We start from the raw sequence: 22448 nt of genomic DNA, 5'->3' as shown, positions 1-22448 counted from the left end.
CTAGTCCCTTAAATCTACTTCTCACCTCCATTGTATAATCATAAGGGATTTGATTTAGGTCATACCTGAATGGTCTAGTGGTTTTCCCCACTTTCTTCAATTTAAGTCTGAATTTGCCAATAAGAAGTTCATGATCTGAGCCATAGTCAGCTCCTGGTCTTGTTTTTGCTGACTGTATAGAGCTTCTCCATCTTTGGCTGCAAAGAATATAGTTAGTCTGATTTCGGTGTTGACCATCTGGTGATGTTGACGTGTAGAGTCTTCTCTTGTGTTGTTGGAAGAGGGTATTTGCTATGACCAGTGCCTTCTCTTGGCAAAACTCCTACTAGCCTTTGCCCTGCTTCATTCTGCATTCCAAGGGCAAATTTGCCTGTTATTCCAGGTGTTTCTTGACTTCCTACTTTTGCATTCCAGTCCCCTATAATGAAAATGACATCTTTTTGGGGTGTTAGTTCTAAAAGATCTTGTAGGTCTTCATAAAACCATTCAACTTCAGCTTCTTCAGTGTTACTGGTTGGGGCATAGGCTTGGATTACCGTGATATTGAATGGTTTGCCTTGGAAACGAACAGAGATCATTCTGTCGTTTTTGAGATTACATCCAAGTGCTGCATTTTGGACTCTTTTGTTGACCATGATGGCTACTCCATTTCTTCTGAGGGATTCCTGCCCACAGTAGTAGATATAATGGTCATCTGAGTTAAATTCACCCACTCCAGCCCATTTTAGTTCACTGATTCCTAGAATGTTGACATTCACTCTTGCCATCTCCTGTTTGACCACTTCCCATTTACCTTGATTCATGGACCTGACATTCCAGGTTCCTGTGCAGTATTGCTCTTTACAGCATCGGACCTTGCTTCTATCACCAGTCACATCCACAACTGGGTGTTGTTTTTGCTTTGACTCCATCCCTTCATTCTTTCTGGAGTTATTTCTCCACTGATCTCCAGTAGCATATTGGGCACCGACCGACCCGGGGAGTTCCCCTTTCAGTATCCTATCATTTTGCCTTTTCATAGTGTTCATGGGGTTCTCAAGGCAAGAATACTGAAGTGGTTTGCCATTCCCTTCTCCAGTGAACCACATTCTGTCAGACCTCTCCACCATGACCTGCCCATCTTGGGTGGCCCCACACGGACTGGCTTAGATTCACTGAGTTAGACAAGGCTGTGGTCCATGTGATCAGATTGGCTAGTGTTTTGTGATTATGGTTTCAGTGTGTCTGCCCTCTGATGCCCTCTTGCAGCACCTACCGTCTTACTTGGGTTTCTCTTACCTTGGACTCGGATTCTCTTGACGGCTGCTCCCAGGTCTTTTAATAAAGATGCATGATTCCGAGTGGATGGGGGGCCTAGAGGGAGGGCAGTGCAGCCCAGACAACCTGGCCTTGACACCTCAGCTCCTGTTTCCACCCCACCAAACCTGAGCTTGTGCCCCGACCTCTGAGGGCCTGGCAGAGTACAGAGGAGTCGGACACAACTAAGCACACACACACACACAGGCATCCCCACAAAAAGAAACGCTGTACCCTGTTAGCACTCACTTTGCATTTCCTGTTTTCCCCCAACTCCCCACCAGGATAACACTCTGTTTCTGGATTTCTCTGTTGTGGACATTTCATATAAATGACATCGTACAGTACATAGCTTTTTGCACATTACTTTTACTTAGCATAATGTTTTCAGGGTTTATCCATGTTGTAGCTTCTATGAGTACTTCATTTACTTTTATCATTGAATAGTAATCAATTGTACTGATATATCACATTGTATTTATCCATTTATTGTTTGATGGATATTGTGTTGTTTTCGTGTTTCTACTTTTTGGCTGTGTACATTTGTGTACAAAATTTGTTCGAAGCTTTTCTGTTTGAATCTGAATCAAGATCTACACAATTGGTTCGTATGCATTTTAAGTTTCCTTTAAGCTAAAATTATCCCCCTATAACTCCCTTTATTCCTTGTAACTTTTTTGTTGAAGTAACTGGGTCATTTGTCACCAAGAATTTTCTCTCAATGGGGATGATGTTGATTGCAACCCCATGGGGTCTATTACCATATTACTCTGTCCTTTTAATTTATTTTTTCCTAATTTGTCATTAGATCTAGAGCTTGATTCAGGGTTTTGCTTTTGTTTTGGTGAGACTACCACATAGGTGGTGGTGGTGTATGCTTTCTTCAAGAGGCATATCATGTGTGTTTCCCTGTTGCCATTAGCCACCAGAGTTCAACATACTGTGGCCATGGGTCACATCTGGTTTGTGGCCTGTTTTTGTACATAGTGTATAAGCTAAAGTTGGGTTTTATATTTTTAAAGTGTTAAAAAAATGAAAAAGAAAGAAAGAATATGTGACCGAAACTGTATGCAGCCTGCAAATCCTAACATACTATCTCACCCTTTTCCGAAAAAAGTTTGCTGACTCCTGGGTCAATGATGTTTATTTCCCAGAGTGGTTAATTTATTAGGGGTTGCAAAATTGTGATATCATGTCATTCTTTAATTATTAGGTGGACTGCTTCCATAAACAGAAACTTATTTGATCAATTTTATTGCCATCAGGAACAATTTGATTAGGAAAAACACTGAATTACATGCCACTTTTAAAAATAATGATTTGATTCTGTAATGTTCTCCAAAGTTGACCAATTAGTGTTTTTGTTTGTTGGTATTATTAGTCATTCAGTCATGTCCAACTCTTTTTGACCCCATGGACTGTTCCCCACCAGGCTTCTCAGTCCATGGGATTCTCCAGGCAAGAATACTGGAGTGGGTATCCATTTCCTTCTCCAAGGGATCTTCCTGACCCAGGGATTGAACCCAGGTCTCCTGGGTTGCAGGCAGATTCTTTACTATCTGAGCCATTGGTACCCAGCATATCTGAGTGTTTCAACGTTTTATGTAATTATAGTGACTGATGCTTAAGTGTCCCATGTTTAGCCAGTCTTGAGTCTTTGGAGGTGACCTTGCGTTTTCTGGTGTGACACGATGTTGCAGATTCATCTCATGTTCCAGTTGCAAACCTGGAATTAACCAGTTTTTTTTTTTTAATGTTTTGTGTGAAAAAATGGAATTTAGAGGCCACATCTGGGTGTGGAAAGTATTTATTGCTGCTGAGCTGAGCATTGTCACCAATCCTTTTAATATGAAGTGTTACTAGAAAATAACATATTTTTAAATAAATAAAATACAAATTCATGTTGCACACAATAAAACAGAGGAATACATGGCTTTTACTTAATTTTACTGATTTTATATCTGTATTGCTTCCATACTGAGAATCTTGTTTTCTGTAACTCAATGAATTTACTTATTTGCTTTATTCCAACACACACACACAAACACACACACCACCCAACCCCCAGCCCCGTTCCCAGTCTTAGTATCGATAGTAACTGCAATAAAATGGTTACTAAAACAGTTTAAATTGTGCCCTAAATTCTTGACTAGTTTATTTTTGTGTGGTTAAAAGGATAACTGGATATTTAGGTTTGTTTCACATCTGATTTTAATTTTTAGAGGCTTTGAAATTTTATTTTTTTGTTTTTTAACTGTGTAAAATATTTACATGTCTTAATGTCTAATCGACTTCCCTGGTGGCTCAGACGGTTAAGCGTCTGTCTACAATGCAGGAGACCTGGGTTTGATCCCTGGGTCGGGAAAATCCCCTGGAGAAGGAAATGGCAACCCACTCCAGTACTATTGCCTAGAAAATCCCATGGACAGAGGAGCCTAGTAGGCTACATGTAGTCCATGGGGTCACAAAGAGTCGGACACGACTGAACGACTTCACTTCACTTCACTTCAATGTCAAATCTATGAACAAGATCTATTCAGAGACATCCAACTTCAATTCCAGTCTCCTGTAATCATATTTTTTCCTTCCTAGGTGCATTAAAAACTATGTGGATATGTATTAGTATCTCACCTTTCTTAGATAAATATGTCTACTTTCTTCCACCTTGCTTTTTCACTTAATTTATTCTAGAGATCACTCCATGGTAGAATATAAAGTTATTCTGTCCTTTTTCCTATTTGCCACTGCGTAGTATCTCATTGTGTCAGCGTACCATGGTTTGTTCAGTGTGTCCGTTGTTGGTATCAGGATTGTTTCCGTGCTGTTACTGCAAGTAGTGCTGCGGTGATGAGTCTTGCTTGTACCTGTTTTCGTATTTTGGACAGTCTGTGGAAGGAGTAGATTCAGAGACGGGATTGCTAAATCAAAGGGTGCTAGATGTTGCAAACTCCCTTCTCTAGTGGGCATGCCATTTTGCATTCCCATCAGCCTGTTTCATTGCCTGTAGAGTATGTTGAAAACATTTGGGTTTTTGCCATTATGATAGGTGAGAAGTTGTATCTGAGTGTAGTTTTAATTTGCATCCTTCTTATTATGAATAAGGTTAAGCATCTTTTAAAATGATAAAAGGACCATTTCAGTCTAATTCTACATCTGTGTGAAAACGGCATGTAATTATAGTAGTATAGAAAGTCATATTTTACTTCCACAAATGTATTTACAACTAACTACTTGGTTATTATATACATTCATATATGTGGCGTCACTGTGTGTATTTTGGGGCTCATTCTTATCTTTCTGATACTGTTGGCATCTCTTTTAGATTTTAGAAGTCTTTTTCCTCCCCTTGATTATTTCAATCATAAGTATGTCACCAAGAGATTAATAGACCAGTGAATGAAATATGAATTTGTCTATGATGACATTACAGCTTAGTAATGCAAGCTTGAGTCAACAAATCTAAATTCAGTTTACTTTCATCGGTAAATAATACAATTGAACAGAAGGATCCTGGAACCTGGTCTACAGACCTTGTAAGACTATCACATGAGTTTTCTGAAACATCTGCTTATTTTGCAATAAGAGATTTACATGTATGAAGTTCTTTGCAGAAAATAGTTTTGATATTGTAAGACTCATTATTAAGGATTTGTAGTCTTAGGTTATCCTCTTTTGTATATATTTAAGTTGTTAGATTGTCCTGTGGGATTTCATAAATATTGCTTTTGTTAGTAAAGCTGCTGACAGCAAAAGCTTTCAATAAATTATTCATATGCTGTTTGTTTTCTGTGTTCAAGAATTAATGCATCTTTATGCAGGACTTTTTTTAGCTGAACTTGATAACAATTTGTAGACATATGGTGTACAGTATACTTGAATACAAATTGTAATGCTTGTTTTCAGTACAAGAAAAGTAGTCTATTAGTGATCCTTAGAGCAACCTCAGCTCTCCAGAACATAGCTGATTACTGAAGAATAATAGAAAAAAGCTTTAAAAAATGTGAAATAATTAAATGTCAGAGAAATTTCTGCTCTTTAAAGATGGGGGCCACTGGATTTTATCTGTTTTCTTTTGTTTACTACCATTGTGTACTTACTGTTCTCTTTGGTTCATTGAAAACGTTAGGTCTTGTTTGACCATCTTCCTCTCCATTCCAAGTTCTGGGTAATTTGTGTGTCTGCTTTGCTTCTTATCTTTTTAATGCCATTCTTCAGTACTTTCAGTACGTTAACTTCCTCATTTCCAAAGACTTCTGTTTTATGCCCCTTCAAATATCAGGTTCCATCACTGCATCCTACCCCTTGTCACCACTCAGCAGTGCTGAAATATTGAAATTATGTAACAGTCTCAGGATAGTCTCCTGTCTTACCAGGTTTCTCACATTAAACTGGCACCATTTTTATCCATATGAGTTCACTCCTGTTTATTTCCTTTTCCTATCTTTCTTAGATTCCATTGACAACCAGTTGCTGATACCTTCAACTCTCTATTTCGTTGTCACTTTCTACTCACGTGCCTAGGAAAAAATCAGTTTTAAATGTCTAAACTTTCTCTTCCCTTTATTCTCCGCAAAGTCATGTTCTTTGTTCGAACCTCTTTAGATACAGTTACCAGCCTTACCTGGGCTCTCAGCGCACTGAGTAATCCAGTTTCCCCTCTCTCTGTGCTCTCTTCCTGACTGAAGCTGCTTCGGGTGTTCACCACTACCTGCAGACACCGTCGTCACATCTCCAGCCTACGCACACCATCGACGTTGTTCTTTCCTTATGCTTAAGAGACTGTATGAGCAATTAGCAATGACTCCTATAACCTTAAAGTCTTTCCTACCCAGAGTATCAATTAAGGTGCTTTATTCCAAGCATTACAGATTTTAACTAACTTGAGCAAAAAAGAAAGTTTATTAGAATGATGTTGGATAGCTTAAAGGATCAGTGGAAAAACTAAAGAACCAAAGTGTCTGCTATATCATTTAGAAAAAAAGGTTATTTTTCTATAAATTATAATTCGTCTCGGTTATATAGTTAATTCTGTCTGTTTGAATTTTCCTGAGACATTATGCCTAAGGATATATATGTTGCCTGTTGTACAGTGTCTGATATACTGCAATTGCCTGGACAATCAACAGTCCCGTGGAGTGCTTCACTCTCAATGTTTTAACATTGCAAAAGCATCTAGGAGTAAGGACTTTTTTTTTTGTAAGGACATTTTTATATATAACAGTACCATTAATCCCATCTAAGAAAATTAAGATGACTATTATCTAATATAGTAAAAATTTTAATTCACCTGAATATGTCCCAAAATGCTATTTGTAAACCAGGACTCAGTAATAAAAGTTCACTCATTGCATTTTTGTCTCTTTAGTCATTTTTCATACCACTCTTAATACTAAATTTGATCCCTCAGTTAAGGTGGTGATCATTATGTTCGTTATGAAAGTACTTTTCGTTCTTTATAGTTAATGAGTAATTTGTGGATGACACTCTGAAATTGTGTGACTATCCTTTTTTCCGGAAACCTTCGCCTAGTAGTTTGAGCAATAATCAATAATGAATTAATTATTACTACAATTTTAAATTAAGTTTCTAAAAAGTTTTGTTTTTAAATAGGAGTTTCTGAGTAAGTGTTAAAGAGAAGATGTTGATAGTTTAAATTCCGTAATTTTTACTATTTGAATATGGTAGACTGGTTGTTTGTATTTGACAACCAGAAAGAGCTTTGCTTTGATTCCTCACATCTACTGTCACAATTCATAATCTTTTACTCTTTGCAGAAACAGTGCAGCTTTTTTTTTAAGCAAGAACTTGCTTGTTTGCTAAAAATGAATATTAGTGAAGAGTAGCATAGTCCATTGCAGTACTGACCAGTAGAAATGCAGTGTAAGCCATGTACATAATTAAAATTTTTAATGTGCCAATTTCCATGTACCATACCACATTAGAAAACCAAAAAGAAACAAGTGAAATTAATTTTAAGATATTTTATTTAAATATATCCAAAATATTTAAACATGTAATCAGTACAAAGTTATTGAGATATTTTGCGTTCTTTGTGTGTGTGTGTGCACACTAAGTCTTCTAATTTTGGTGTGTATTTTATGTATTTAGAATGTCACATTTCACATTCCCAATAGCCGCATGTCACTAAGTGACTGCTCTACTGGGCAGTGCCAATATCCAACTGGATATTGGTTTAGTGGTTATGATCTTGGTCACAGGAAAGCCAGACTAACTTGATTCAAATTTTGCTTTCTCCATAGGTAGCTTCTAAAAGTGTTAGTCGCTTGTTTCCAGGCGGCTCAGTGATAAAAAAATCTGCTTGCCAGTGCAGGAGATGGGTTCAATCCCTGGGTTGGGAAGATACCCTGGAGAAGGAAATGGCAACCCACCCCAGTATTCTTGCCTGAGAAGCCCTTATGGACAGAGGAGCCTGGTGGGCTACAGTCCCTGGGATCGCAAAAGAGTCGAACATAACTGAGCAACTAATTAACAAACAGAATAGGGAGCTTCATGACTTTGGACATTATTCATTCTCTTTGTGGCTCAGTTTTCTCTTTGTAAATGAGAATAATAATTACTAATACTGGTTTTGGAGAATTGAAAGAATGCAAACAAAGCACTAGAGTAATGGCTGGTACATAGTAAGTATTCAGTAAATGTTAACTATTATTATTGTACCTTTAGACTTGGTCCCATAATTACCATTTTTTCATAGAAGTGTCATTGTATTTTTTAGAAATAGGACTAGGTCTTGGATCCCTTGACTTCACTTTTGTATCACGCTGTTTGTTGCCCTTAGTCTCCTTTACCTCCTGTGTGGTGACTTCAATAAGATAAACTAGGTTTTCCAGGACACTTTTGCTTTCAAGTATTTAATCCTCTAGTTACTATAATTCATTGAAATGAGTGGGGAAATCCAACTCTGCAAATTGCAGTGAGTTAATAAAAGACTTATTGTTGTGATTTTTTAAAAACCCACAAAAGATTGACAGCTATAGTAACACTGGGTTGATGTATTTCTCTTTGTAAAATCCAAAAATTCCCCTCTATTACAAAAGCCTATGTAGTTGTAGCAGCGAGATAAAATGTTAACATATGGAGTAGAGGTGATCTTGAATATTCATGATAGTTGTATCCAGTTCAGAGTTATTTAGAATGTGTTTTAGATTACTATCCATTTTTGTATTAGGTCAGAGTAACTGTAGATGATGGCACGGGAAGTAGTTAATGAAATTTTACAAAGGACACATCCTTTTTAAAAATTTTGACAATTTACTGTGATAAAACATTTTACAGTCAGAGTACTAGTAAATTTTTAAATATTAGTCATGGTAGAAAAGTGTAAAACATTTAACAAAGTAGTATAGAATTACAGTGTATTGATAAAACTGTCACCATTCAGATCTTTGGGTTACACCTCAGTGTTAATATTTGCATTACCATTGAGCTTATATTTTCTTGTATAATATACAAAAATGGAACTAAAAAATTCTTGTTTAAGAAATTCAGAAGACCTTGGATCAGGTTTTGGGTGAGATGTGTTACTCTAGGACAGTCTTCTGGCCACAAATAACAAAAAGTTGCTTGCTTATAAGATGTTTAGATAACTAAACATGAAGATTTATATAGTTAATAAAGTTCTATTTAGTATAAAAATTTTTATATCTTTCTCATCTAGCAGAATGAAAAATTCAGATTTTCCCTTAATTTTGAGCTGAAATACAAGTATTGCTAATATTGTTGGCATGTTAACTATTATTAATATACCTTTCCTAAGAATTAGAGGATTTTCAGGTAGTTGTTCTAAGCATTGGTGATATTGTTTGCAGGTTATCAGATTGTACCTAGTCTTCTTGCTGATCACATAGAAAGTTATGAAATATTAATGTTCTTTATTTATGACACTTTGAAAAGTGATAATAAAACATTTTACAAAGGACAGATTTGAAATCATCTGAATATAAAATTTTTAAGAATGAGGCTGATCTTAAACAGTGGAAATCTGATGTTATGCAAAGTCACTAAGGATCACTAATATTTAATTTCATCTTGGCCCACCCACCCTTCAAACCTGTAGAGTTTTGAAAAGGACACAAACAAAACACAAAACAAACCAAGGTACAAAGGGCAAGAAGCACTGACAAACCAGAGGTCATTTTAATACTCTTCTGTAGTCTAGCCTTCTAGTTGGGAAGATAGGCCTTAAAAACAAAGTTAATTGCTGAGAAGAGCACATACAGGGCAGGATAAAAGACTTTTTCAGAGAGAGTTGTCAGGGAAGGCCTCTGTAGAAGTGACAGTTGGGTTGAAACATGAAGAATGAGAAGCTAGACCTGTGATATGAGTGCTTGTTCAGGCAGAGGGGAGAGCAAGTGCAAAGACTTTAGTATGGGAGAGAAAATAGCTTGTTCAGGAAACTAAATTATGTGGCCAGAGTTTACTGAGTTAGAGTGTGATATAAGATTAGGTTGCAGAGAGGCAGGAAGCAGATCCTGTAGACTTTTTGAATGCCTTGGTAATGAATTTGGATTTTATATTAGCTGTAATAGGGAGCTGTTGAAAGATTAGGCAGAGAAGAAAGATGACCAAACTTGAGTTTTAAGATCTCTTCATGTTATTTTATACATAATTGTAAAAATGTGATTAAAAATAAAAAAGTCCATATTTTATGCATAACAATTTCTAAAATGTGACTGGTGAACACAGAGTTGCTAGATGTTAGCAGTTTGGGGGAAAATAGTGTAGGCTTTTGGACTATGAATAGTTACTATTAATTGAGGACCTGTTACGTGCCAAGCAGAGCATCTCTGATAGCTCAGTTGGTAAAAAATCCGCCTGCAACACAGGAGACCCCGGTTTGATTCCTGAGTAAGGAAGATCTGCTGGAGAAGGGATAGGCTACCCACTCCAGTAGTTTGGGGCTTCCCTTGTGGCTCAGCTGGTAAAGAATCCAGTAAAGAATCTACCTGCAATGTGGGAGACCTGGGTTCAATCCCTGAGTTGGGAAGATTCCCTGGAGAAGGGAAAGACTACCCACTCCAGTATTGTGGTCTGGGGAATTCCATAGACTGTATAGTCCATGGGGCTGCAAAGAGTCGGACATAACTGAGCAACTTTCACTTCACTTCATTTACCTGCCAAGCAGTGAGGTGGATGCTTTTACACTCTTCACAGAAATCTACTTAAAAGGAAGCCATTATTTTATAGGGGAGAAAATTGTTTTGTCGGGGAATCAGTCCTGAATAATCATTGGAAGGACTGATGCTGAAGCTGCAATACTTTGGCTACCAGGCACGAAGAACTGACTCATTGGAAAAGACCCTGATGCTGGGAAGGATTGAAGGCAGGAGGAGAAGGGGACGACAAAGGAGATGGATGGTTGGATGGCATCACCGACTCAATGGACATGAGTTTGAGCAGGCTGCAGGAGTTGATGATGGACAGGGAAGCCTGGTGTGCTGCAGTCCATGGGGTTGCAAAGAGTTGGACACAACTGAGCAACTGAACTGAGGGGAGAAGCAATTATTTTATAAGGGAGAAAGTTTTGAATACAGAAAGAAATTAGCCCCTCAGAGCTAGGATTTGCAACCATGTCTACCTGACTGCGTTTTACCAAAGTTATTTTCCCACTTCGCTGTTTTTGCTGGGGGAGGGAGAAGGGAAGAAGGTTTAAGACTGCAGAAAAGGAAAGTGCTCTTACTATAATAAATTTTTATTGAATAAAGTCACATATTTTTCATTTTGAAGCGTGATTGGAAAGGTAGATGCTGTAAATTAGAACAATCAAATTGAATCTCTGTATTAGGATATTATGATCTTGAAAAATAATTTCTGATCCAGCTTTGGTAATAAGTGGACATTCGTTTTTTAAATGATATATCTGTACCGTAAAAGTTTTTCAAAACAATGTGTTTATCAGTTAAAATCATCCATGTAATATTAACAACTAGCCACTTATATAATTTGAAATTCCCAGGAAAGGAGTTCTGCATGCTTAACAGATTCAGTTTTTGGAGGAGTTAGCTGTACGGGGCCAAGAGGGGACATTGATTGCTGTATAGCAAAACGGGATAGAAAACATTTGTTAATGCTTGAGTGTTGCCTGTTCTTAATAGATAACATTAATGTATTTGGTTGAGCCCTTAGAATGTTGAATTACTTGAACTGACTTTTAAATGTTTTAATTATAAATTGAGAACCAGAAAGAAGAGAACCTGAACTCTATGGTGATAGTGAACTCTGAGAGCTCCTTCATCAGGAAGGGTAAAATATGGGATTAAGGACTGACTAGATGGAATAGGATGATCAAAAGTAATGTTAAAGAGTAAAAGAAATATGAAGTCCATCGACATTAGTCTCTTAGCTTAGAGCGAAGAGATAATTTTCCTAGGGTAACACTGTACAGAGTACTTATATTTGTAGGTGTATAAAAATCTTTGCTTATCCTTCTGTTCCATATTCCTGCTATTATCAATAACTTTGAACCTCTTTAGGCAATAAGACAGCTAGATATCTTTTTATTTCTGCCAGTATCCATATCCTATGTGGTTTTTTTTGTTTTTTTTTTTTTTACTCTGGGTACAATACAATTTAAGAATAATTATTGGTCACATAATTAAAGTGTGCAGTGAGTGTTATGATTTGTTGATATTTGTGGGTAGGGGCATTTCAGCTGAAATGAGTCTCTTGTGGATATTTTCCTTTCATAAGATGGAATTCCATCAAGAAGTGTGAAATATTCTATCAAAAAGTGAGGAATAGTCTATCAGGAAGTGAGAGCTATTCCATTAAGAAGTGAGAAATTTGCAGAGACTTGGGAGCATAGAAGAGATCAGATAGGATCATTAAACCTATTTCAGAATAATTTGTATGGTGACTCTGGTATAGTAAACTAAAATTAAACGAACAAGTGGATAGGGACTCAGAACCCTGGTGAGAAGTATAGGACGGTTTTTTTACAAAGTCAGCTGAGAAGTGGGTGTCTGATAACACTCCTGCTGTGACAAAGGAAGAGTGGTTAGAGACAGTGGTGGTGGATCTTTTGGAAAATAATCCCCTGTCCTCAACAAAGGATTAATCACCACCAACAACAGAAAATTTGTTATTAAAAGGATGACAAGGATGCGTAAGCAATTGTTCATATTTTTAAAAGTAAATAATACAGAAATCCATGAACTGAAAACCCTTCTCCCCATACGCTCTCCATCAGCAGCTCAATCCCACTACTCTCCCCAAGAGAAAACTCTGTTGACTGTTTAGTGTTTATTTTTCCAGACCTCTCCTTCTATATTTATATTTAAATATATGCACATGGACATATATAGTCATGTGTACATATGTTTTAATATAAGTGGGATCATCCTGTACACATTTTAAAACTTGAATGTTTTTTATTTAGCGAATATATGCATTTTGACAATCATTAAATCTCACTATATGAACATACCCTAGACTTTTCATAGTGTCCCCTTCTAGGCACACTATGTATATGGAGATGAAAGCAGCTTTATTTCTGCTTAAAGAAACAATGAAACCACAAAAGTAGTAGCACAAAACAAAGCTAAATTTTTTAAAATAATCTTAGGACAAAGAAAACCTTTTAAAACACAACCGGCTTACTTTTAGGTAGTTAAAATGTATTAACTAAAAATCAAAGTAGAAAAAAGAACATTTATAAAACACGGTTATCTATGTCCAAAGATTGGTTTTAGTCAATAGGATGAATAATCCATTAGAAAAATTGAGACAGTGTCTGTATAGTGAATTTATGAAAGAAATACAGCCAGTAAACATAGAAGAAATACCTTATTACCAAAGAATCATTTCAATTTTCTGCCTCTTTTTCATTCTGTAGAAAATTTCACTTTTTGAATACTAGAATTTTAAATATTTCTAGATCTCATTATAGGGTTTATAATAAAACGTCTACTAGATATTCATATCATCTAGCAAGGCTGGATTATTTCCCATAGCAGGGTCTTTTTCCTAAATGGGTCAAGTTTTGATTTCCTAATAAAAAATAGGTTTTATTTATTAGATATGGATATGAATTTATTGGATATTCATAGTAAAATGACTGTATTTTTGTATCATACCTAAAGGAGAAGCCACTTAAAAATAATTTTTGGACATGTTATATTTTCTCACAGAAATAATAGAGAAAAGTTTTGTTTAACTTTGTTCTTTTTCTTTATTATTTTTATAGGATCCAGCATTCGGACATTCACTCCATTTTATTTTTTGGTGGAACCAGTGGATACACTCTCAGTTAGAGGCTCTTCTGTTATATTAAACTGTTCAGCATATTCTGAGCCTTCTCCAAAAATTGAATGGAAAAAAGATGGAACTCTTTTAAACTTAGTGTCAGATGATCGACGCCAGCTTCTCCCAGATGGGTCTTTGTTTATCAGCAGTGTGGTGCATTCCAAACACAATAAACCTGATGAAGGTTATTATCAGTGTGTAGCCACTGTTGAGAGTCTTGGAACTATTGTCAGCAGAACAGCCAAGCTCACAGTAGCAGGTAAGTTTCATTGAATAATTTACTTGTATTTTCAAGTTTTCATAAAGAGTAAATCTTGATAAAAGTGGTATTATCCTAGAGTTTTCATTAAATTGGTTACAGCAAATACACTCATTTAACAAGTATCAATTGAGCATATACTGTATATAGGATTATGCTTGGATTTGCTCATTCTGTAGGGAGAAGACTGGAGCACTTTTTTACTTTCTAATGGTTTCAGGGTGTTATCAGAAGTACTGAACCAGGTTTTTTAATCTTTTTAACCTGGAAATGACCAAAGTTGTGTAGGAAAGTTGAGCCACTTTGATTACGAACTTTTATCCTACCCAGCATAATCATTTAGTGTGATTCTATAAAGCCTGTAGTATAGCCAGAGACTTTGTTCCTTATGCCTTAACCAGGGAAATGATATTTAATTGGATTTTTAAAAATCTGTAGGATGTATATATGTGTGTATGTGTGTGTGTATGTGTGTGTATATATGTGTGTGTGTATATATATACACACATATATATATATATAAACACGTATAGGATTCCCAGGTGGCTCAGTGGTAAAGAATCCTCCTGCTATTGCAGGAGATGTAGGTTAGATCCCTGGGTCAGGAAGATCACCTGGAGTAGGAAATAGCAACCTACTGCAGTATTCTTGCCTGTAAAATCCCATGGGCAGAAGAACCTGGTGGTCTACAGTCCTGTAGTCCATGGGATCGCAGACAATTAGACACGACTAAGCAGGCACGCTCAAGGCTATGGTTTTTCCAGTGGTCATGTATGGATGTGAGAGTTGGACAAAAAAAAAAGCTGAGCACAGAAGAATTGATGCTTTTGAACTGTGGTGTTGGAAAAGACTCTTGAGAGTCCCTTGGACTGCAAGGAGATCCAACCAGTCCATCCTAAAGGAGATCAGTCCTGGGTGTTCATCAGAAGGACTGATGCTGAAGCTGAAACTCCAATACTTTGGCCACTTGATGTGGCCATTTGGAAAGACCCCAATGCTGGGAAAGATTGAGGGCAGGAGGAGAAGGGGACGACAGAGGATGAGATGGTTGGATGGCATCACCAACACCATGGACACGGGTTTGGGTGGACTCCGGGAGTTGGTGATGGACAGGGAGGCCTGTTGTAATGCAGTTCATGGGGTCACAAAGAGTCGGACATGACTGAGCGACTGAACTAAAGCATGCATGCACGCATGCTTGTATGCCTATATATGTGTGTGTGTGTATGAATGAAGAGCAGAAAAGTTATAAAGAGAAAAAGGTCACTCCCTTTTAGAGCATTCCTATTTGAAGAATGTTCAACAGTGTAACAACAGTTAAAGATCAAGAAGAGTAAGCTATGTTTCCTAAAGAGTTGTAGTAGACAAACATTCAGATCATTGTTTCTACACTTGAGAATCAGATGAAATAAGTTCTTCTAAAGGGTCACACTGTACAAAAATTGTTTTATCTTTGGCTTATATTCTCACCTTGGTGAAATGTGAACATGTGAAAAAAGAGTATGTCTGAGACAGTAGTTTCCTATTTTATTCCCATTCCAGAGTCATGGTCCCCCATCCCCTGCTCACTCCAGGTTGTATTAATATTTGCTCATTCAATCAGTGTATGACGGCTCTTTTCTTCTTTGGAGCCAAATACTCAAAGTTGAATTTGAGTGTGATGTATAGCCACTATAATTATTTCATAATCACAGATTGAGGATTGGGGGAAAAAAAAGAATCAGGCCTCTTGACAATTTGCCTGTTCCTTGTTTTCTTCTTTCTTTTAAAAATCTTTTTTTGCCAGGCTCTCTCCAACTGTTGATAAATAAGTTAGCATTATGACTGACTGCCTCTATAACTCACGTTCTTGAACTGGGCTTTTAACCTTGACTCATTCCTCTCAGCTGTCCCCCACGTCCAGTCACGAAATCCACTGAATTCTGCTTCCTAATTTCTCTGTACTTGATTCACAGGGTGCTTCCTGAGGCTACTCCTGGTCATCCCTTGGCACAGCCTAGAAACTACCTGGCATCTTATTTTTCCCCTTCTCTTACCCCATCTCCACTCTGTGGTCAGAGGACTCTTTCTCACCCTTCAGTGACTCTAATGTAAACTGCATCAAAGTAATGGCTGAACTCTTTTAACAGGCTTCTTGAGTCCTTTCATGAGCTGGCCTCCACTTCTCCAGCTTCATCTCTTAGCACTCCAGCCTGCTTCTGTCCCTGCTCCCTACCACCTCACCACCCTCACCACTTTTAGGCTCTAGCGGATTCGCTTCCCTTTCCTCCTCTGCCTCTGGCCTTTGCTTATGGCTTCCTCACTGCCTATTAATCCTATCCTCTACCTTTTCTTCTCCTTCTCCTCTGGTTCATGCCTCCTTTTAGCTTTCATATCCTTTAGGAAGCATTTTTTTTTAAATTTTATCCCAATCCTGAACCCCCCTCCCACCTCCCTCCCCATACCATCTCTCTGGGTCATCCCAGTGCACCAGCCCCAAGCATCCTGTATCCTGCATTGAACCTAGACTGGCATTTTTGACTTAATATTTAAGTAAACATGTTATTTTAATACAAAACCAAAATTCTTTTGTGCCAACAAGATTCTATAGGAGAGTTTAATATGCTTTTGGTCTGGGTATCAGGAGGAAATAATATCTAAGCTAAGCGATGAATAGAAATTCTTTTTAATAGTTGCATAGTATCCCTTGTATTTGTATATATTGTGCTTTATCTAAACATTCCCTTTTTGTTGAATACTGTAACATAGTGAACAAACTGTTGTTAATCTTTATGTCTGTAGAACAGACTGTTAGAACTTGTAACTCTACTAATAGCTGGATCATAGGGTATACTTTTTGTGTATATGTCATTTAAAAAGATAGCACTGAAGTGTCTGGCAGTTTCTCAGAGTGTTAACTATAGAATTATCATATGACTGAGCAGTTCTGCTCCTATGCATTAGGAGACATGGAAAGATATGTCCACATAGCAGTTTGTACATGAATGTTCATAGCAGCATTTTTTGTAATAGTCAGAAAGTGGAAACAGCTTACATGTCTATCAAGTGACGAATGGATAACTACAATGTAGTATATTCATACATGGAATATTATTCAGCAATAATGAAGAATGAAGTGCTGATATATATATATTTCAGTTCAGTTCAGTTGCTTAGTCATGTCCAACTCTTTGCAACCCCATGAACCACAGCACGCCAGGCCTCCCTGTCTATCACCAACTCCCAGAGTTCACCCAAACCCATGTCCATTGAGTCAGTGATGTCATCTAACCATCTCATCCTCTGTTGTCCCCTTCTCCTCCTGCCCTGAATCTTTCCCAGCATCAGGGTCTTTTCAAATGAGTCAGCTGTTCACATCAGGTGGCCAAATATTGGAGTTTCAGCTTCAACATCAGTCCTTTCAATGAACACCCAGGACTGATCTCCTTTAGGATGGACTGGTTGGATCTCCTTGCAGTCTAACAGACTCTCAAGAGTCTTCTCCAACACCACAGTTCAAAAGCATCAATTCTTCTGTGCTCAGCTTTCTTTATAGTCCAACTCTCACATCCATACATGACCACTGGAAAAACCATAGCCTTGACTAGATGGACCTTTGTTTACAAAGTAATGTCTCTGCTTTTTAATATGCTGTCCAGGTTGGTCCTAACTTTCCTTCCAAGGAGCAAGAATCTTTTAATTTCATGGCTGCAATCACCATCTGTAGTGATTTTGGAGCCCCCCAAAATAAAGTCAGCCACTGTATATAGTAACATGAATAAACCTTAAAAGCAGTGTGATAAGTGAAATAAGTCACTCACAGAAGACCACGTATCATATGACTTCATGTATATGAAATGTCCAGAACAGGCAAATACGTAGAACCAAACAAAAGGTAGATTGGTGGTTTTCTAGGACTGAAGATGGGAGGAATAAGGGCATGGAGTGGGTGGGAAAGGGGTGAGTGTAAGAAATGGGAATGACTGCAAGTGAATACAGTTTCTTTGGGGATGATGAAAGTGTTTTAAAATTAGATTATAGTGATAGTTGCAAAACTGGGCATATACTAAAAACAATTGAATTGTGTACTTTAAATGGTACCTTTTAAGGTATATAAATTGTAGCTCAATTAAACTTTTTTTAGATGCTGCCAAAAAAAATAAAAGAATGCTGCTGCATTGCCATTTCAAAAGATTATTGATTAGAGTTCTTTGTTTGCAAGCAATAGAAACTGACTCTGGCCAAGTCAAATAAAGAAGAGGAACTTTTGAAAACCTACTAAGTTGATAGCTCATAGAATTAAATGTGAGAGGTCATTTTCCCTGGGCTGTCTCATCTCTCTACACCAGAAATTTTTCTTCGACTGTCTGGGCAGTACTCTAGCTGTGGGTATTTTGTGCCCGAAGGTGGGATGACTGGGTAGTCTGAATACAGACACTGTTAATCCCATCGTGTCAACCTCATATCTCACTCCCACTCTCCTTCTGCAGTTCTCCAGAGGCAGTAGGACAAACTGGTCTCCCACTTGTGAGCACAGGAAGCCGCAGCATTTTCTGCCTCGATATGTCAGTTACGAGTTTCTCCATCTGTTTTCCCTATCCAGAAACTTTTTGAAATCTCTTGTCTGCCAACTCCACATATGTTGTTGTGGGTTTGTATTTTTTAAAATTACTCATTTTCATGAGAGCACAGGAGGGAGAATATTTTGACTTTTTAAAAATAGAACTGGTTCTTGGTTTTATTTGATTCCTTTTTCCTGTTTTATTAGTTTCTGTGTTTATCTTTGTTAATTATTCAAAGTTTTCAATTTCTGAAAAGTAGATATTTGGCTAATTATTTGTTTATTTTTTACTTCAAAAGTCCTCTTGAAATAAAAAGATAAAAAATTGTATGAGGGTTAGACACCTTTAAGAGTATTCTATCCATATGGAGTAATTGACCATCATAGAACTGGAAAAACTGAAATTATGTTTCTCATAATTTTAATTTGTTAGCCTTTAAAGAAACATTTTGTTGCAGCCTGAGCATTTTAAAGTCACTTAATTTTTTTTTAATACAGTTTTTTTTTTCCCCTTGGCAAAAACAAGTTTATTGAAGAAAGAATGGAAAGAACACCTTAAGGAAGAGGTGGACCAAGCCAAGAGAGGCTCTGGCCTCATTTTTATATAATTTTTAGAGGTTACTTTCCTGATAAGCTGAGTTGGTAAAGAACCCACCTGCAATGCAGGAGATCCTGGTTCAATTCCTGCGTCAGGAAGATCTGCTGGAGAAGGGATAGGCTACCCACTCCGGTATTCTTGGGCTTCCCTTGTGGCTCAGCTGTTAAAGAGTCCACCTGCAATGCTGGGTTCGATCCCTGGGTTGGGAAGATCCCCTGGAGAAGGGAAAGGCTACCCACTCTGGTATTCTGGCCTGGAGAATTCTATGGACTGTAGAGTCCATGGAATTGCAAAGAGTCAGACCCAACTGAGTGCCTTGCACTTTCACTTCCATTTACAGTTTTTATAAAAATTATTGTCTGTACTCCCGTGTTGTGCAGTACATCCTTGAGCCTGTCTTACACTCAGTAGTTTGTAACTCCTCCTCCCTTGTGTCACCCCCATACTTGCCTCCTATAACCACTAATTTGTTCTCTATATCTGTTCCTAACCATTACATTCTGTGGCATCTACAGAGGATTTATGACTATTTTTTTGGTTAATATTTTATTTTGAAATAATTACTAATTTTTGGAATTGTTGCAAGAGTGAAACCAAGAAATCTCATGTATTCTTCACTCTTATTACCCGATTGTTAACATTTTACCACATTTGCCTTATCATCTAATATGTGCTGCTGCTGCTAAGTCACGTCAGTCGTGTCCGACTCTGTGCGACCCCATAGACGGCAGCCCACCAGGCTCTCCCATCCCTGGGATTCTCCAGGCAAGAACACTGCAGTGGGTTGCCATCTCCTCCAATGCATGAAAGTGAAAAGTGAAAGTGAAGTCGCTCAGTCGTGTTTGACTCTTAGCAACCCCATGGACTGCTGCCCACCAGGCTCCTCCGACCATGGGATTTTCCAGGCAAGAGTACTGGAGTGGGGTGCTGTTGCCTTCTCCGCTAATATGTGCATACCCACATAATTTTTTTTCTGACTCGTTCAGAGTGATTTGCAAATGTCACCAACCTGAATTCTTTTGTTTATATTTCCTAAAAACAAGAACCTTAGTAAACATCCATCAATATTAGGAAAATAACCTTAATAAAAAATACTATCATTTAATTGATAGGTACAGTTCAGATTTCACTGGTTATCTCAGTAATGTTCTTAATAGCAGAAAAAACAAAAGTAAAAACTCTGCCCCATCATCCCTCTTCCTTTCCAGTCCTGGATTGCAAGTTTAGTCGTTAGTCATTCTCTCTTTAGATTTTTACCATCTCAAACCATTATTCAGTTCATCCTTGTCTTATTTTGGATTTTCTAGTTTTCCTCCATGAATGGATTCAGGTTTTGCATTTTGGGGAGGAATGTCACAGAAGTGATGCTGTATTTTTAGTGCATCGTATCAGAAAGCATGTGGTGTTTTGTTTCGTTACTGGTAGTGTTAACTTTTATTACTTGGTTAAGATTGTCTGTGCTATGTCTCTCTACTCTAAAGTTAATAAATATTTTGTACTTTTAAGTATTTGGAAAAGATATAATTTGATACTCTATAAACATCCCTAGTCCTCATCCAACTTTCACTTGCTAGTTTTAGCATCCATTCTTCCTTCTTTGCTGCATTAATTATCATTATCCCAGAGTTAGCCAGAGGGAACTCCTTTTGATCTGACTTCTGTGTCCTTCGGCTATGTCCATTTTAGTCTTTGGGTACTTGCTTACTTTCTGTCACAAGATGTTCCAGACTGCTATTTCCTAGAATAGTCCTGGAATCAGCCATTTATCCAAGAAGCATTAGTTCCTTGAGGTAGAGAATAGTATTTTAGAAATCATGATCAGGTCACCATATGTATTCATTGTTACTGGAGTAAGATTGATTCTGGGCTCTTTCTGGACAGAGCTAGGATATATGTGTGTGTGTGTGTGTACATATTTGTAATAACTATAGGTGAAATGTATATATATATTTGTATCTTGTTTCCTCAACTATGAGGAATCTGACTCCAGTTATTCCTAGTACATTATTTACTTGATCTGTATCCCTGTATGTAGCCAATTTCCTGACCCACGGACCTTCTTTTTAAACCTGGTTCCGCTATACTTGTGGCCAAACAGGCTAACTTGCTCCTAGTTCCGTGACTAAAGTAATATTTAACTACATTTTATTTTTTTCTTTTTCTTTATTGTCTAGGTCTTCCAAGATTTGCCAGCCAACCAGAGCCTTCTTCAGTTTACACTGGGAACAGTGCAGTTCTGAATTGTGAAGTTAATGCAGATTTGGTCCCATTTGTGAGGTGGGAACAGAACAAACAGCCTCTTCTTCTGGATGATAGAGTAATCAAACTTCCAAGTGGAATGCTAGTTATCAGCAACGCAACTGAAGGAGATGGGGGACTCTATCGATGCATGGTTGAAAGTGGTGGGCCACCAAAGTATAGTGAGGAAGCTGAATTAAAAGTTCTTCCAGGTATTAATTCATTATCAGGATTGATGGTTTTATATTTGTTAATGGGTAAAAATTGTCCTGTTAGAATTTTTTTTAAATAAACACGGTTACAGTTGTGGTATGATATATTAATGCCAGCGTAAAGAATTTCAGTTTCTTTCAGGGAGAGAGAAGAAGAAAACATAGCAGAAAGATCGTCTCTAGTGAATAGATTGGTCAGTAAATATTTACGAAGCAGTAAAGTACAGTCAGTATCTATGGCATTCTTCTTGGAAAACGAACATTAGTTCTGTGTCTTTTGTCAAACCTCTGTCTTTTTCTTTCTGTCTTTTGTCAAACCTCTTGTCTACCTTTTTCTTTTCTGTCTCCTCCAGTAATATACTTTTTACAGTTCTCATACCTCCTTGTGAAGTTAAGTCTTTTTAGTTATAAGAATCACAGACTTACTAAGGCTAGTTCATATAAGGGATGGGCAGAATAGTAACTGTTAATGTAGCAGCTCTAGAGATACTGGTGAGTCAGAGGTCTTCATAATGCTCCCTCATTTTATGTCAGCCTAGCTCTTCTCTCTGTCTTTCCTTTTTCTGGGTTCTCATCCTTGCTGCCCTTACAGGCTTTCCTCATAATCTGTTTTGTGTGTCTTTTCTCAAATGTGTAACTTCTGTTTTCTCATGACGTCCTCTCACTTGTGGCTCATCATAGTCCCTGTAACTTCTTGGTGTTTCATGACCTTTTACCTTCTGTTCTAACTGCTGTATTTCATATTTCTTATATTTCAGATCTAGTGTATGAATATAATTGGACCATTCCTACCTTGTTTGGGCAGTTTATATATATATAATGATTGTATACACTTTTTTTTAGCCCATGGATTGGCTTGCAAAGGGAGGCCAACATTATGAGCAACCACTCTTGAGAGTATTCCTGATGGCCCTTGAACCGATTTTTTTTTTTTAAATGCAGTTTCTTTCTTTGTCATCGTCATTCTTGTCCTTATTGTTCCTCAGTGTATTTTCAGCTCAGCACCCAGAGTTCTCTTTTAAGATGTTTATTAGATCATGT

The 22448-nt window shown here is 37.4% G+C and overlaps 1 protein-coding gene across 4 annotated transcripts in view; it reads left to right on the top strand.

The window, feature by feature from the left end:
• The window catches only part of NEO1 (neogenin 1), a 232601-nt gene that overhangs the window by 53716 nt on the left and 156437 nt on the right, over positions 1-22448 (top strand). For all 4 annotated transcript variants that reach the window (XM_068963727.1, XM_068963728.1, XM_068963726.1 and 1 more), the window contains exons 2-3: positions 13502-13819; positions 21132-21407. In XM_068963727.1, the coding sequence (XP_068819828.1) occupies positions 13502-13819; positions 21132-21407 (594 nt within the window). The remainder of the gene's footprint in view (positions 1-13501; positions 13820-21131; positions 21408-22448) is intronic.

This window comes from Capricornis sumatraensis, chromosome 2, assembly GCF_032405125.1.
Source record: "Capricornis sumatraensis isolate serow.1 chromosome 2, serow.2, whole genome shotgun sequence".
Taxonomy (NCBI): Eukaryota; Metazoa; Chordata; class Mammalia; order Artiodactyla; family Bovidae; genus Capricornis; species Capricornis sumatraensis.
This window is presented reverse-complemented; position numbering and strand designations above follow the sequence as displayed.